Here is an 18,378-nt window from a genome sequence, read left to right on the forward strand (position 1 = left end):
CCTTTTTTTCAGTAGGGAGCTGAAATTAAACTCTGCCCCATCATCGTGTCCCTCGGTACTGTACAGTAATAGAAAACCAAAATTAGTTTCAAAAGGAAATGGGAATAGCTTGTGAGACTATAACATTTTACAGATGACACATTTTTGTAGGGAAGTAGTAGATGGGTTTATAATGAGTTAGAATGTGCATTGACATGGAAGGTAACTTATGTAGGCTCTGTGTTCATATTAATTTGCATTTAGGTTTAAAAACAAATGTAATGAAATTGTCTTTTTTCTGTGCCGATTGAGCATGAAGTTATACAGGGTATTAATTTGGTCATTATATTGATTTGGAATGTATTCATTATCATATATAATAGGTGTTGCAGAAGCTTCCCCCCTTTCCTCTATCTTTTAGGAGTGTGGATATTGCTTACAGTTAGGGCAGTATTAATCAAGCTGTATGGAATGCCTCATAATCTAAAATCACTGGTTTTACCCTTAGTGTTATCCCAGCTGTAATTGTTTCTTGAGGCTCTTTGTGTTACCAGGGTTCATTACACTGAAAAAAAAGTGTCACATCATTGGTGCCTGGGGAGTTGAAGGAGGAATTCTGTGATCTGGCTTTCAGCCTGAGATGAGGTTCAATATGCCTTTGTTCAACAAGCATCATGACAAGCAATGTTGTGATGAGTTGGTCTGATAAAACAAGAAGCACCAGGCAGGAGTTTTTGGATGTGTTGTTCTGCCTGTTGCATATGGTGAACTCAGATGGAATGCACAATGTTATTTTTGGTGTTCTGAATCCAGTGGGTTTTAGCTGTGCTTCTGAACATTTCTAATACTGACCTACTCTGGAAACAGTATAAAGTCACTGCAATCTCTTCTTTAGATTTAATTCCTAAAAAAAAGGTCATCTTTGCATTCAGACAGGATTTAGAAGGCCCAAATGTATTTTCTTCATCTCAGCCAGTCTACTATCATCAATGGCCAGCTGCTCTTTAACATCTCTGTTGTCTTGAGTGCAAGAATCTGGTGATTCCATCTCACAGTATTCATATTCTTCCAGAAGCAACACCTTGCATTTAATTCTTGTTTCATAAGCAGAATTTTTTCTTTCCAGTTGTACTGGTGGTAGTTGTAGACCATAATGTTGTCTCTGTCCACACAGAGTCCTAGTTGCTTCAGAAAAAAAGTCTGTCTATAGAATGTAAATCAAAGTGTTGGGAAAACTCAGTATTGCAGGAACAACAATTTTTAGAAGTAAGAAAACAGCCTCAACAGAAAAATGATGGGCATTTTAACAGTACTGTTAAAAGATAGAACAGAAACAAGTGCCAAGCTTCTTGTGCTGATGGACAATATAAGGTTAAATAACAATTTAGAGTCTGTGTAATTTGAAATATGCTGTGAGTAGAGATCTTTTATTTAAGAAAATACTGTTTTCACATCTTTGATTACTTTCAGAATAGTACAGTACTGGAAAGGATAATTTCCTAGGCATAAGGCTCAAACAGAGAAGTGTGTTTTTTGCCTTACTTTCACAAGAATTTGCATGTTTGCTGGCATAAAATGTACATAAAAATAACTGTTGTAATCCCAAATTTGGAAAGGATTTTCTGTGATCAAATATTCAGTAAATCAGATCTACAGCTGGGAGAATAACTATTCACCTTATTGTTTCACAAGTGGTAGTTAAAATTTCAGGAAAGACCAGCAATCAAGGTTTTGCTTTTTTGAAGAATAAGACTAATAATTGCTTTAACATGCATATAGTTAAGTCTAATCTCAGAACTCCTGTTTTTGCTATAGTAGAAAACATTAGGAGCAAAAGGCATCGACTGATAAATTTAATGATAATATGATAAGGAGTGTGCCAGGAAACAACAGATTTTCAGTTGTGTTGGTACATTTCTGTGAGCAGCAGCATTTTTAACCACAATGTGCTCAATAGAGAGGAAAACATGTAATACAGAGGGCAGACATGCATATAGTTTAAAGTGACTTTTTGCCTTCTGACAAGGGTGAGAAAATGTCACTTGCCAAACACATGCGTTTTCTCTAGATGAATCTGCCTCTCACTGAACTACCAAGCTACTCTTTTCTTTATCTGTTTTTATCTATCCTTTTATATTCTTATATTTTTAATTTTTCTTTTTTGTCTTACATTACTTCTTATTTGTATGTATTAATCTCATATAAATACTACACATTATAAACAGTGATTTCTTTCAAATTTAAACTGCATCTTAATTCTGTGGGGTTGTTTTTTTTCTTTTCCTAAGCAGAGAGAGACAGTTCATTGTAAGACTTAAGTTTGTCTGCTGACACAGTCAGTGACTACCTGAGAAAGGCTGAAGTCATCCGTCTGCCCCCTCCTGCTAGGCTCCTGAGTGAGGGTATCAAAGACACGGCTTCAGATTTAAACAGTTCAGTTCAAAATCTGGCTTCATTCTTACAGGAGAAACTGGCAATCTGAATAGCCTGAAGCTGCTCACACTGCACTCCCTTACATCTGATTCAGAATTCTTTTAATTGTGCTAACAAGAAGATAAACTCTACTTTCACTGCAGTGAAATAACATAATGCAGTTATGCACTGAGTGGCCACTATTTTACAGTGAGGCTGGTGAGCAACCTACAGATGGACTTTACTGTAGATAAATTCTGCTAGCCTTGTTTAATTCTTTGTGATAAATGTTAGAAAAATTCTCATATAAAAATAGGACTTATAGAGAAATACTCAGAGTTGCCACAGATGATTTGTGTCCTATGGAGATGTCAGAATATTCTTGGTCTAGTAACTTTTCAAAAATACATATAAAAACTAAAATATAAGCTTATTTATTATTACATGAAGGAAAAAGAGAGCACATATTAATGTGTAACACTAAAAAAAAAATCCAACCAATTTTGTGAATCTTACTAATAGAAGGGAACATTTTTCCATTAGGAGAGACATCAGTTCGGAAAGTATTAAAGATGGAGGGAGACTGGCCTTTACAAAACCAGTCTTTAATATCTAAGACTACCTGAGTTTGCACCACTCACAATATCATTGTCTTTATTCAACTACTATAGATACAGAACAGGAAAACAGATGCAATCAAAATGCTTGCAGGAATGTTATCAGTCATATGCTCCCTACAGAGCTCACACCGAACTCCACCCTCCTTGTTTAGCAAATGTTTGTACTAAGGTACATGTAATTCCTCAAGCCAGACAAAATCAAGACCAACATCACACAGTATCTTTTCCATCTCTATTGGTCTATATCTGAAGTGCTCTCTACAGGCCTGGAAAAAAGGCGCTGAAGTTCTTGTTACAATTATGCACATTATGGATTGCCTAATTGAAGGCAAGCACGATTATTACGCTAGTACAAAGTCCAGACTCTCTTAGGTGGTTTCCAGGACTTGTATGGTATTTTAATAGTAGAAATATTTTCTTAGTAGACATCTGTATCTTTGTGTTTGTTTGTACAACAGCTTTGCTTTTAGCTAATTTCATCTGGGAAAGTAATGAATTCCACAAGGATGTGTAAACTGATCCAGACAGGTTTCTGCTGTGCGTACTCACGTGCGGCGGAAGGCAGCTCGAATGTCCAAGTCTCCGCTTACAGGTGCTTCTGATGTGGCAAAAAGTAACGAAGTAAAATGGGAAAGCAAGTCAACAAAATGCAAAAATATGCTGCAATTTCTAAAGTTTTGCTTTGCTGATATTTTTAGAAATAAGTTCTTATATTGTTAATTGTGATTAATTGCATATTGAGAGATGAACGCATCATCTTTAAACATGTAGCCTTCACTAATTAGCTTTCAACATCCAGTGGTTTTTTTTTGATAACTTATTTCTGTCTCATGCTTCATAACAACCTGGAGCCTGATGGACTATCTTATCTCTTGCTTGTCAATTCTACTGCTGCAAAAATTTAATTTCAATAGTGTCTTTGCAGAGTATTTAAACCCTAATGAGAATATGACTGGACATCAACTGAATACTATTATTAATAATAAATTATAATTTATCCTCTGACAGCAGAGGTAAATTCCTGGAACTATGTAGAGAGGTACAGAAACTTAATTGAGGATGTTGTATGGAGAGAATTTTATTACATTATTGGTATAAATTGGTGTGCTGCTGCTGCTGGGAGAAAAACTGTTCTCAGTTGTTGCTCCTAAGTCTTACGAATTCCTATCTAGTGAAACTACAAAAATTAACACTGCTGATCAAGTAACATAATAAACTTATATCTTTACATTAGGTTCACTGGTAGCTGGACACGAGTTAATGTTGCAGCCCCTTCAACAGAATTGCTGAAAATAGAAATGGTCCAAACATTCATCTCTTTCAGGCAGTCCATGCTTATACTCTTTTACTTGAACTTTTCCACACTCAAGGGAAATTGATGTTGAAACATACTTCCTTTTAAATTTTTATAAACTTTTCAGTATAGCACTTGTGAGGGTGGCACCATGCATTAAGCAAAATGGTTCATCTGCTCTTAAAGCAATTTTATCTCACAAGGTGCTTCTGTATGAGTTGAATTTATTAATATAGGAAGGAAAAAGGAATTGACAATAGTGTCACAAAATATCCATTTTTTGTACTGAACTTTTGCCAAAATAAGGATGAACTTATCTTCTATTCTAGTGGAATTAAACATCATGAAAGAATGAATCTGAAACCAGAATAAAACCAGAGAAATGTGGGCAGTTTTGCATCTTTGTGTGTGCTTTCTTTAAGAGCATCACAGTTCTGACTAGAGTGACAATCAAGTGGTATTTCTAATGATCCCAATCCCATTCTTCTCTCTAGATCTTCAGGTCTATACTTCAGGTCTATGCTTGTCTAGTAACCATTATGTACCAGAGGGAATTGTTGGTGGACAGGAAAAAAATACAGGGGCAGGAAGATAAAAAAAAAAATTAGATGGAATGAATTCACCTTACCATTGACTGTCAGGTTGAAATTAGAGCTATCAAATTTGTCCTTGGTAGACACCTCACATCTGTACCCTCCTGCAAAAGTCATGTTTGCTTCTATGATTTCCATTTCAAAGGTGTACACCTAGAAGAGACACCAATGATACAATAATTAAGTTAGAAAATGAAATGGTGAAAGAGAAGGAATATATGGAGAGAAATAGACAAAGGATTAATTATGTCTTTGTGTTTTTTTAGAACTAAGAATCTTGTGAATATCCAACTCATTACTGTAACAAAAAATTGCCTGTAAACCCCAATTCAGTAGAAACAGCTGAAGACTGCTGTCAGTACAGGTATTCCTGAGGATACAAAGGTGCATTAGCAAACTATGCTGGGACATACACTAATTGCACATGCATTGGAAACAGGAATAAAGCTTTCACTAAGCCGTTTTAGCCTCTTCCCAGAATGTATGCAGAAGATGCCAGAATTCAGCAAGAGGAGGGGCTCATGTGAGCGAGCCTGTCCAGTTCCATCCAGGAGAGGGTGGTAGTGGTTCATGTTCCACAGAGGAAGCAAAGTCGTGGTACAGACTCGTGTTCCTGCTCAGGTACCTTTGGACAAATTTCTGGTAAAAAATGGGTCTTACTCAACTACTTAAGGCAGTCTAGACAATCCAAGAGAGCAATGAATTCCAGCACTAATAGCAGAATGATTGACCTATTAAGACCAAGATAGACTATACTTAAATAGCTGTCTGATTATTTTCTCTTAAATATACCAAGTTTCTTGAGAGGAAGATGAAGGGAATCCTGCAGTAGAAAGTGCAAAACTACTCCTCCAGTCCTCCAGATGTTTTCTCATTTCACCATAGATAAAGTATGAAAAAGTCTGTATGTAGAGCTTGTCCCTTGTCTGTGTGGTCGAAACACAGATTTGTGTGGATAAGTATAGCCTTGTGTGTTGCTTCGGGTACCTTAACATCAAAACAGTCCTGTTTTAGTTCATATTTTCCTCACATCAAAGATTAGTACCTAGAAGACTGAGAACCCTATTCTGCCAGTTGTACCTTGGTATTTCGATCATAACTGTCATGTAGCTGGAGATGTTTCCCCACTTTGCTTCCCAGGTCCATCCACTTTCCTTTGAACCATTTCACTGATGGCTTCTTCAGCAGGCTCTCACCTGCAACTTTGGCAGTGAATGTGATGTTTCCACCTTGCAGGAGAAGTAGATTAAAGTAAGATCATCAGTTATGTTTATCTGTTGTATCACTGCTGTCACCCTGTACTTGGAGAACTTATAGTCAAGCAACAGGTACAGTATACAAACTTCACTTGACTAACATGCACTCACCAACAGTAACTTCTCCATCCTGTGGTCGTGCCACAAAGAGCCCAATGGGGTCCAGAGGTTCTTCTGGTTGTGTTTCAGCAGATGAAACTGAAATAAACATCATAATTACTATTTAGATTTTTTTTGCATCAAACTATGTAGTGAACTAGTTAATTAATTTAGAAGTTTCTCAGTAGATTTCTTCTGCCTCTGAGATTCCTTATTCTTTATGATCTGCTTTCATCTATCTCACACCAAGGAGTCCCTGTGGATGTTCTTCCCTTCTGCTAATAAACCAGACTTGATGTCAATATTAATTCTCTATTACCTTCTGTGTTTTGGGTGCTTTCTGCTGGTGGAGCAGGTGACTCTGAGGCAGCTGGGGCTGGAACAGCTTCTGCTGGACTGACTGTCTCAGTCTTTTCTGGAAATGAATGTAAGCCAAGATTAGAGAAAGTCTATTTCCTCTTTCTTTTTGAAGAAATTTTGCAAAAGAACAGCCTTTAATATATTTTAGGAAATGCAAAGAAATTAGCTGTTGTTTCCTCGAGCTTAGAGGATGTGCTGAAAGCAGAAGGGGCCCACTGAAGCAGGATGATGAGGCTTTTTCTTTTGCTGAGCTCAAAGTACTGATGCCTGGTTTTTAAAATTCTGTAGTCGTGATGTGTAGAAACTTGTCAGGTGATGAATAATGCTATTATTTGTTGCAAATGTCAGTAAACTAAAGTAACTACTGTCAGTTTCTAAACAGAAAAGGTGATGAAAAACGATGTAATTATTATATTTGTAAACAGTTTGCTTATTCATGAGATTTTGTTTAACGATGCTGTTGGAATGTAAAGTTACAAAGGCTATTGTTGTGTGCAGCTTGGAAAAAGCTCTAGACACTGCTAGTAAACAATATGGACAAAGTATTTTAAAAATCCATCTGTAATGTCTTCCCCTGGCTTATGGAAGTTTGTATCCTCTCAATTAAACCATGACCTCAGAGACAAATTTAGGCAAATGCATTTGGCACAATGGAGAAGACAGAATTGTCTGAAAATGGAGTAGGAGTGAGCAACTGGAGCAGATGGAGGGAGGTAGAATTTCTTGAAATAGATCAGCTGCAGCAAGATATTTTTTCTCTGTAGGTAGTGGAGCCGCTTCCAAATAATAATGGGCAATCCAGTTACTCTGTAACATTACATACTCTTTTCCACTATGCTCCATAGCATTACTTGCAAGTTTTCTGCCTATAGCAGCCTCTACATGGGACTAACCTGAAAGACAATGAGGAAAATATAATGAGGACAATATGGACCAGTTTGCTTTCAGGATGAGCTAGTCAGCAGGACCATTTTTCTGCATGCTCTGACAGCTGACAAGTTGTCCTAATCCATACCAGGATTTCCCTTTACACATAATGTGTCATGTCCTGTCTTTGCATATGGAACAGGACATCTTGAATCGTGTTAAACACTCCTCCATTTCTTTTCAGCTGACCAGAAGGTCTCACAAGGTCTCATCATGTTGCTAGAACAAACAGTGATAGCAAAGAAAAGGAAGTGATATAAACAATGTGAGTTTGAGGCTTTTCACCAAGTTGAAAAGCAAAAAGTCAAATATCAGAAGTGGTAAATGGATACAATTTTAGAGGGGAAAAGGGATCTGGAAGGTCAAAATGTATCAAAAAATGAGTAATTTCATCCATCCTAAGCATCTTCAGATGCTTTTTCATGAGAAAATTCCAGGGAATCTGACCCTTTATATTTATTCCCAGGAAAAGCCTGGGAAAGTTTAACATGTAACTTGTAAAATACATGTAACTTGTCTTTTAATATGTACAAAGGTAGTAATAATGTGAGATACACAAATAATACAAAGGTTACTCTTCATATTCAAGCCCCTCTTGAAATATGCATTTTTCAGTAGCAGGAGATTTTGAGACAATTTTGGGGAATGCATGAACTTCTAGAAACCTAACAGTAAAACTTGTGTTTTGTCAATTGTTACAATTTTGTATTTAAATTAAATTATTATAAAAAAATTCCAGCCCTAAGATTAGGCATCTTAGTTTAGGTCAGGGTGAGAGTTAGATTAGCTTTGCTTTGCTTTTCAGTAGTTAAGTGTAAAAGCTTGACAGAATTCTAAAGATGTACATTGACATTTCCCCTATGATCTCTTCTCTATGGACGTCTGACATCTGGAAAGAGATGCCTTAGCCACTGGAAATGTATTCCTCAGCCTAATATGAATTAGCAACTTCAAATAATTGGGCAAAACAGATGTATTGCTGGTAGAGAAATTTTACAGTGTTATAATAGGCTAATTTCCATGGGCTTTATCTGTGAAGGTTGCATGTGGGACTGGAAATACTGATTAAACCAGAATTGCATAGGAAATTATGTACCTGGTTCCTTGACCTTGAGTTCAAATTTGACCTTGGAACTTCCAGCTATTACAGCATATGTCACATCATCTTCTTTTCCTACATTATTGATTGTCAGTGAATGCTTGTTGCCTTCTGTCTTGATGACATATTTTTCACTTTCAGTAATTTCTGTGCCAGCTCGCTGCCATTTCACCTTGATGCCAGATTTTTCTGTCTCTGCTTCAAACACAGCTGTGTTTCCGGCTGTCACCTCTGTTGTCTTTGGCTTCTTGGTAAATGCAGAAACTAAAAAAAGAGAGAGGGCTCACTAAAATCTGTTTTGCAGTTGTGGCATATCTGATGTAGTCAGCTGTTGTGGCTGCAGCAGCTGTCTCCTTTCTCTCCCATCTGCCCATGCAAGTTATAAATTACAACACTTTCCACAGAGAAGTTGTGGAATTATCTTTGAGTTTATCAAGTTCTGTGTCTCACTGAGATGTCCTATCTCCTCCACATTGTCATGAAATAAAGTGGAATGGATAGCAAAATCATGTCACTTTCTGTCTTCCTCTTTCTTTTTCCCCATATTGAGCTCTGATTTTTCATAAGTGAATGTTTTGGTCTATGGCAAGTCGGCATGGAATATATTCTTACGTATCTAGCTGTCTACATTAATTTGCCATGCACTTTCATCTAGAATTATTAATTTTGTCCTAACAGCTGCTTAGTACAGTTGTTACAGAGGATCAGGATCTGTTCTTCCACAACACTGCAGTTTGTGCAGTAACCTGTGCCCTAATACACCACAAGGAACTAATGGTTCATCTTTAGTCCTTCTGTTTTGACTGATCAAGGCTTTAGTGGAAAGGAATTCACATTCCTATGATGACCCTTGTAATTCCATTCCAGCTAAAATGATATTAACTGTTTGTATTCAGAAGTTTACTTCAGCATTAAAAGTTGAAGTACTTGCCTACATGACACTCTACAACAATTAGTTTTCTAATTACTTTCAAGGTGTAGATTAAAATATTTCCTCAATGTGTCAAGAAACACTTAGGAAGCTTATAAGGAGAATTAATGACAATATTAATATATAGCCTGAACAAGTGTAAACCAAATGATGTTTTAATTCATATACAATCAAAGTACCACAGCAGAGAGGAACCTGTAACAGGCAATGTATCATGATTTTGATCCATGAGTATCTTAATCTCCCTCAAGATTAGGTTTTAGTAAAGTAACTTGTTTTCCTAATTTCTTTAACCTGATTTATTTATTTATATTTCTTCATCTTTATTTTGAATCAAGTTTTTCATTTCATGCTCATGTTTTTTGTCATAATGAAATCTGTTATCATTTGCTAATTGCCATGAGCTATGTTCATGTGTAAAAATACCAGCAAATAACATTCTGATTCATACACTGCATGGTTTTTTGTGCATCATTCTGTCATCTTTCTATTGACTCACCCCTGTATAACTACATTTTTATAAAATACTAGTAATTTCATCACATCTAATTTTATCAGTCACCTCTGTGGCAAATTGTCCATAGCTCTACTCCTCTGGCAGCCACAAGAACTCTTCCAAACAACGCAACAATGGTTATAATTAGCTTTGAACTTTTAGTTCTGCTTTATAAAAATGAAAGGAACATGGCATGAAAATGTTTTGAAAGAAAAAGCTGATATTCACGTTCAAACAAGTGTTTTAGTTCATGTAAATGTATATTATTAATAATACCATCTATTCTTTTTATAAAATCTCTATTTATGTAGCATGTCTTCAAACTGCATAATTTAGTTGACCTTAGTGGAGTTACATCTGCAAAGATTTCATCTGATGGCCTTTGGTCTTTAGTCATAGCACAATTCATGCTTCTTGCATTGTGTGCTAGGATTTGAACCTTTTTAAGCAGCAGTTAAAATATGAACTACAAACACTTTTAGAATTTAGTAAAGATTGAATTTTGCTTTTCTTCATTATATAAAAACCAAAATTATATTTTTTCAATTTCTTCCCCCACCTTTATATTTCCGATGAAAACATAATTTTAGTTTTCCATGAGCCTAGGAAAACCTTGACTTACCTCCTATTTTATTCTTCTGCATGCTTTCCTTCCCTGTTAAAAGTGTGGAAAATTTCCCCTGGGAGTGGAATGTTCCTGCATGCTTATGATTGAGGTTTTTTTCTAATCTGCTGCAATAGTTCCTTTAAAATATAGTGCTTTGTAGAATATAGGACTATGTACTCTGGTGTCCTACAGAGGGCTGCCAGCTGCACACCTTTTGATACTGTACTGCACTTCCGTAAATAACACAGCAGGGCAGGGTGTGCACTGATGCAGTGTTGCCTGAATAATTGCAGGAGAGTTACTGTACACAGCAGGCTGGGCATGCACGATTCAAAACACCTGTAAAGGTGGCCAGGCTGCTGCACAGCGGGGAGACAGGTCAGTTCTGGCACCCACTCCACTACTGACTAGCTGGCTCCTTTCCCTACGATTCTACAGACAAAGCAGCAAAGAGGCATGTTTTCAGTCTTTGAGTGCTATTATCATCATCACTCTTCTATTTAAGCACAAAAGAATCTATAAATATATTAATTACCTAACAGCAAAGTGATTTGTAAAGGTTCCAGCCTACAGTGTCAGGGTTTCATGACACGCATACTTGGAAGTAACACCGTGATCTGCTGCACACCCTGTAAAGTAATTAGCTTTCTAACATTTGCTTTGTAGATGACTCAACAAGAACAAAATTGTTGGTGAGAACACAGTGAGAAATCTCTACCCCTACATAAGATTTCTGGCTTTAGGAAATCTAAACACATGTGCAGAAGTTTATGAGTAAGACTCCTTGTATTCCCTCCCTCCCCCCTTTCCTGCCAAAAGACTCAGTTCCAGCTTAAAATGATAGTGAATATTTCTGGTAAGTACAGAATTGGAAAAGTCCAAAAACTCCCATGAGAACAAAGGCCTGCAAGGACAGTTGTTGTGTACCCACTTTTTCACTGGTAAAGGAGACTTGAGTTTTAATTGAGTCATTTTCCAATATGTGAGATTCAGTCAGGGGCAGTGTCCAGAGTGGCTTCTCTCTATCCAGCTGTATTCTCTTTCATCTTTCACTGATCTTTTTGCAAAGGAAAACTAAAGATGTAGGGCTGGAGATTTTACAGGAAATTACTTTGCTGCAGAAGAGAGATTGTTGAACAAGCATTTGAAGAGAATACAGTATTTTTCCCTTTTGGGGAAAAAAAGGGCCTGCTCAAAAGGATAAAAGTTCAGTTATTCCCCACCCCTTCATTGCTGCTGCTACTTCAAGTAACATGTAAATCCAAGCTGACCAGAGGTTTTCTTTTTCTCATGCAGTTATACCAGTCCAATTCAGGTATTTCCTCATTAGGAATACTCCTAAACAGCACTGTCTAAAACTTCTGGTCTGTCCTGAGAACCACACTTCTGCCTGCTTTTATCAGAAACACATTCCCCATCTGACAACCTCTCTCACTTCAGTGTTTGGCTTCTACCCAGATATACCTCTCTGAGTTCTATATATCCATCCCATACTCTAAACACTCTTGAATATGACCACCACCATGAAGCTGTGAAAAACCCAGTGACTGTGACACCTCTTGTGTGATGTTGTGTCAGCCACTGACAGATCTCAGATGCTGTCCTGTGTTTATCTGGACTCCAGGTGCCCATGCAGTTAGGAGCCATAGGGCTGGGGCACCTGATGTCCTCTGCTGCCCACTGTGCTGACTCTGGGATTCCTGGGATGCTCTAACCCAGCCAGCACAGGGGGAGAGAAAGGTGACAGTACTAGCACACCATGGCACTTCTGGAGAGAGAGCAGAGAGCCATGTGAGTTACCAGCGCTGATGAAGACAGAAAGTGTTGAAGGTGCTCTGTGTGTTTAGTGGGGATGGAATTGGTGTTGCTTTGGGAATTTAATGGAGGGAGGGAAGAGGGATGTGAAGCTAATAAAAGAAAATGAGCCTAGGGCCACTTTGTACTAACCCATTTTTCAACACTTCACCTCCCATAACCCAGGCCTTCCTAATCACTTCTAGCTTCCATAATGCAAACACACTCACATAACTTCTGAGTAACATAAACCAGCAAATTTTACCCCAGGCAGAAGAGGAAACAGCTGTATGTGGTCTGCAGTTATCTTGCAGAAACCTTTTGGTGGTTGAGGCTGCAGCTACCCGAACTTGCGTCTTCTAAAACTCTGGAAACACCTGAAGATGTACACATCAGCCATAACACTATATGTTACACAAGTTACAGCTTAATTGGTCAGTAATAAAAACCTCTGTTTGGAGATCTGTGATCCGATTGCATTTTGAAAAGTTACTAGTAAGTCTTTCAATCAGGAGGATGAAGAAAAATAAAATATATTTGCTTTGGGCCAAATTAAACTAGAATGAAATAATTTCAGTTCTAAAACTAATTTTCTGTAGTAGTCACCTAAATAAAATAACAAAACTAGTATTCTGCCTCATTCTGCTGCCATTTATTAAATCTTCATACTAGCACCTTCAAGCTTTCTCCTTTAGTTTCTGACCAGTTTTGAAGCAATGTCCTTCTAACATCCATCATCAAACAAGTTTACTATTATGATTCAAGTCTTTTTCATACTCTCCTATGCAAACCCCAAGACATGGCCAAGCCACTACCAGGGTTTCTATCTATTGTACTAATAATTGTTTCCTTTATCTCTTGTTGAAATATCTACTGACTGGGCTTTTGTTTTATGAGTGTTTTGAGGCAGAGACTGTTTTCCTGTTGTCTTTCTACAGCATTAAATTGTTAGTAGGTAGCTGCTAAGTACTGTTGTATCTCTAAAAAGAATAAAAATTAGTATTAGAAGCTAGAAGAGCAATGCATATGTTATTACTGTCAGAAAAAGTGGAGGTAAGGCGAATATTAAAATAATGTTCAAATTACCAAAATAATTTCATTTGCTATCAACATTCCCTAAATAATCTGGCTTAGAGTCACAAGCATCAGTTGAAGACCTATTTCTGAAATACTGGAATTTCAAAGTGTGTGTGAACTATGTGAAACAAAAGTGAGCAAGAAATGTATTTTCTACAAGAGTGATTTTAACTACATAGAGTGGTAGAGGATAATGTTTGTTAGATGACATTTTCAGATGATATTTCTGCCTTTCTGAAATAAAACCCATTAAAGGTATAAATGTTTGAGAAAAATCTAATGTATCTGGTTGAATGCAGATGCTAGAAACTACAGCAGAAATTTGCGATGAGTGAAATTAGACAAAATGATCACACCTCAGTTATCTTACTGCACATTCTCTGTATTTGGTGTTAAAATATGTATTGGTCAATATAGTTTAATAATATTACAAAAGCAGTATTAGCTTTTGGAATTATTTAATTTGTTAAGACTTCATGTTGAAAATTGATCTTTGCTTATACTTGGCATCTGGTTTTGCTTCTATATCATCTGCTCTTCCATTGAGTTAAAAGCCAAACTGAGGATAAGCTGAACTCAGTAATGGAGCTTGTAAATTCCTTTCTGAGGAACTATATAAAGATGCTGCACATTCCTCAGTCAGGACCTAAGTGGCTTCTTGCAATTACAAGCTTAATCATTCCATGATCCAAAAGCTATTGAAAGACTCAATCTTATCATTCCTTGCCTACTTCAGCAGCTGAGATTGCAAATTCCTGCAACATGAGCAACAGGCAACGAATAGTTTCACTAATCAGTCACCTCTCTCTCTCTGCATCCATCACACTTTCTGGAAAAGGGGGACAGTAATGTTCAGCTTGGTTTGAATCTTAACTTACAAAAGAGGAAACAATGTCTGTATGAATTTAGAGTTTTTTTCTGCGTTCCTGTGGTGCACAGAAATTTGTTGCTGTACTTTGCTGAGCTAGGTGCTTGCAAATGTGAAAGAATGATCTCATATTCACACTAAAATTCTGCAGTTTACTCTTCATTATGCAACATTTATTATTATTATCTCAATATATTGAATATTATTATTATTATTGAAGTTATTTGTAAATACTTGACAAAATTTCCTAATCAGATCTAGACTCCCCAAATCTAGACTCCCCAATCTATAAAATACGTGAGTAAAAGCTGACTGATTTTCAGAGAAGGTGAGTAATATAGACTTCTCCTTTTCCAGCTATAATAGTGCACACACTTCCCATTAAGTCCCATTTATCTACTAAATTTGGTGTTTAAAAAGTCAACTATTTCATCCTAATGTCATAAAATACTGTTAGGGAAATGGTTGGGGGTTTTTTAACATTTCTGAATTTTCAGAACAAAAAAAAATGATCAAAATTTCCAAATAGTGAACTCTTGAACAAAGATAAACTATGAAATGTTTAAATCAAAGGGGGAAGAATATAAAGTTTCTGCAACAGAATCCTGCAAAAAGTGGTGCTTTTCAATGTTTGATTGTTTGCTCTGACACTAAACTCTTACAGGTCTTAAAAATTCTGTTGCTCTTGTGGATGGTGTAGATTTTCTAGAATGCTAAGACAGTTCTTTTAACATTCTTGAATTAAGTAGGGGAGTGCTTTATCCTGAGGTATTTTAGTTGAGCAGTTGAAAGTGAAAGAATATCTGTTGGAAAATCTACTTCACCACACCATTTTAAGTTTAATGGTTTATTCAATAATTTTTGTTTTTTTGGTGGGATTTTGAGGGGGGGGGTTGGTGGGGGTTTTTTTTGTTTATTTAGTTTTTTGGGTGTTTTTTCGTTACTGTTGTTTGTTTCTTTTTACGTGTTAAAAGCCCTGTAAAAACAGCAGATATAAGCAGAATATTTCTGATCATTCTTTGACATGAAGAATTTTCTTTTGCCTATACACCAGATGCACAAATTTCAGTAATACAGACCAGGGACTTCTTTGGGCTCTTCAGTAATCTAACTATATGGTGTGTGAAAGGCAGGAATCGTGATTTATCAGAGTATGAATTGCCCAATGGTTATTTGGCCCTCCTGAGGTAGTGCTCAGCATCATCCCATCTTGAAATGGCTTGAACTGTATAAACAACATGAAATAGAAAACCAAAGGGATTAGTGTCTCCTGGGAGACTGAGAAGATCCACTCTAAAAGCTGTGGGGCATGTGACTGGCTCTGTCTCGGTCAGAGTGAGTAACAAGAGCTTTTCCTCCCCCTGCTGTGATAATCCCAGTGTTTGGTCTGGTTTGTTCATAAGAACTGTGTAGGACTAGTGATGTTAGACACCTGTTAGATTTCTCTGGAGAAATAAGTTGGAATAGAATTTCTCTTCACCATTAGCCAGCAAAAGTGGGCATCTTCACAAACAGAGACGTTGCCTCTCACCCACAGAGAATGAAAATATTAATTAAAAGGCAGTTAAACAATTAGAAATCAGAAGTCATAATGCCAAGGTGTCACTGTCAAATTTTGCCTACTCTATTGTATTTATTTTTGTCTGCATTCACAACAATGAGACATTTCAATAAAACTTAAAAATCATATGATTTAAAAGCAGAATATGAGTATGATTTTCTCATTTTTGGAGTGATTACTGAACCTTTGAGCTTATATTTTCAAGTTTATGTGTACAATTACAGGATCTAATATATATTTTTTTAAATTTACAAATCTACTTTCATTAGAAATGGTAGCCTTATGAACATGAAATGATGTTATATTTGTAATACAATGGAAGGATTGCTGACACCACTGTTGCTTTAGGGTTATCATACAGAGGGAACACAAAGAACCTTGTTGGAGTTAACCATGCGTTGGTGCTTTGCAGGTTGTAATGGGGGAGTCTCTGGGTGTGTAATGGGTCTGCCTCTGGCAGTGGCTGATTTCAAATATTTTGGTCAAATGAAGGTTCTTAGCAAGTCCTTCTTTTGTGATTGTGACCATAGAAGATCGTCTCACTGGCCAAACTGAGAGGAGACCAATGCCTGCTCAGGCCTTTGCAAAGCACAAAGGCCATTATTAATAAATCTCCACAGCTGTCACTGGCTAACTCTGGAAACTGCACATCATAAAAAAACATGTGCACCTCGTACTGTACATTCAGGTAGTGGTGATTCTGGGTGTGCACTGGCATCAATGAAGTGACAGCCCTAAAGTGGAGAATCCTAGATTTAGTACAAGTTTCTCCAGGCCTGACTATTGAATATGTTCACACTTGACAAACAATCATAAGTTCAGATTTTGTCAGCTTTTTTTTCCAAACTTGTGGATGCAAAGTGCTCCTGAGGCGTCTTCCTCTGCAGGTGTCCCGAAGTTAAGTGCCTCTTCCTGTTCTTCCCAGGCTCTCTTCCTCCTCAAAACACCAGATCCATTGCACCTTGTATCCTATTCTAGGCCTCCTCTATGTGGGCAGCATCTGAGTGATTCCTTATTTGAAGATTTTTAATCAAAACATTCATAAATCTGAAATACTTTCCTGGCATTTTTCTATGTGGCTCTGTGACCTTGGCTTCCTGAAAAGGGCTAATTATCTTCTGGCTCAAGGGGAAAGGAGGAAGAATGGCAAGGGAAAAAAAATTGCATGTATTCTTCACAGTACAAGGCAACAGCCTTTTTTTCCTAGAGTTCTATTCTCAGTGGTTGAAAGAAATAGAAAGAATAAACTCTGACCAGGTACTGTTTGCTTTCATTTTCACAGAGCTTTCAATCACAATAAATACCATCAAATTTTGGCAATAATACTTCTAAAAATTGTCAGGGGAAAAAACCCCAAATCCAAAATAAAAGCAGGAGAGGTTTATACTATTTAACTGTCCAAGAGAGACACTACAAGCCTTTATTTATTTTTTTTCAGAGTCCTAAAGGTGACTAGGAAAGGAAATGAGAAATTAAAAGCATCTGAGAATTAAATGCATTTCACCAATATTTTTTCCTCATCCAAAGTCTCTTGAGAAAATTCTGTAGCTGAAGGTTATCAAAGCAGTTAGTGATTTCTCTTCAAGATCACTCAATATCTCTTACATTTGTAACTTAATAAAATAAAATTTCCTTTTCCTGTCTATTTATTTTTTTCCTTTGAGATATCTCACTTCTCTAGAATACATAATCTACTCACATTTTTCCTGTCAAGCTGTTCTTAGTTTTGTCTGTCAGTTATGATCCTTACCTGTTTTCTTTACAGGCTCTGGCATCTTCACTTTGTTTCTGGTGGAGCTCCCAGCTGCATCTAGAAAGCAGGGTATGAGTCACACAGGAATGTGACTGCAGGGCTTTTGAGCCCCCCTAAAGAACCACTGGATGGAAGCCCCCATCCTGCTCCTCCCCCTTGATCCCCCCCTGTTCTCACTACGGCACCTTATCAGCAGCAGGACACACTTGACAGGCGACATCAGCTGGGCTAAATATAGCCAAGTTCCAGGAGCCAGGGAGCTCAGGCCACCCAAGAGTGGCTACCACTGATCTGTTGGTATAAACCAGAGCACAGTGTGATGCTGCACATGCGTGCGGTGCATTTTCTGGCTCCAGGCATGTATTGCATGAAGAATTCCAACACTGCCTTGTTTATAGCGCATGCAGCAAACTAGCTCTGATAGTTACATCTCCTGTGTGCTGGTTCCTGCTTACTCTAAGTGTGCATTTGCTTACATTCTAACTACTTATTTCAGTTTTGTTTTTGTCATAATTGGGTCAGAGCTGAACAGCCCCTCACAAACTGGTTTTCTTTCTTTTTTTAGCTCTTCAACCCAAAACTGTATTTGTAGAACTAACTGTGAACTTTAAGGAAAGAACTTTCTTTTGCAGAGACACTTACACAATACTGA

The 18,378-nt window shown here is 37.2% G+C and overlaps 1 protein-coding gene and 1 long non-coding RNA gene across 2 annotated transcripts in view; one reads left to right on the plus strand and one right to left on the minus strand.

Moving 5' to 3' along the window:
- The window catches only part of MYBPC3 (myosin binding protein C3), a 62,026-nt gene extending 44,147 nt beyond the window's left edge, over positions 1-17,879 (minus strand). The window contains exons 1-9 of the mRNA XM_068193677.1: positions 17,724-17,879; positions 8,637-8,903; positions 6,573-6,668; positions 6,266-6,352; positions 5,979-6,127; positions 4,934-5,051; positions 3,561-3,609; positions 2,327-2,371; positions 2-58 (exon numbers count right to left, since the gene is read on the minus strand). Coding sequence (XP_068049778.1) covers positions 2-58; positions 2,327-2,371; positions 3,561-3,609; positions 4,934-5,051; positions 5,979-6,127; positions 6,266-6,352; positions 6,573-6,668; positions 8,637-8,903; positions 17,724-17,748 — 893 coding nt within the window. The 5' untranslated portion in view covers positions 17,749-17,879. The remainder of the gene's footprint in view (position 1; positions 59-2,326; positions 2,372-3,560; positions 3,610-4,933; positions 5,052-5,978; positions 6,128-6,265; positions 6,353-6,572; positions 6,669-8,636; positions 8,904-17,723) is intronic.
- LOC137475865 (uncharacterized) overlaps positions 1-18,378 on the plus strand; it is a 58,593-nt gene that overhangs the window by 31,915 nt on the left and 8,300 nt on the right. The window lies entirely within an intron of this gene.

The sequence above is a fragment of the Anomalospiza imberbis genome, chromosome 6 (assembly GCF_031753505.1).
Source record: "Anomalospiza imberbis isolate Cuckoo-Finch-1a 21T00152 chromosome 6, ASM3175350v1, whole genome shotgun sequence".
Taxonomy (NCBI): domain Eukaryota; kingdom Metazoa; phylum Chordata; class Aves; order Passeriformes; family Viduidae; genus Anomalospiza; species Anomalospiza imberbis.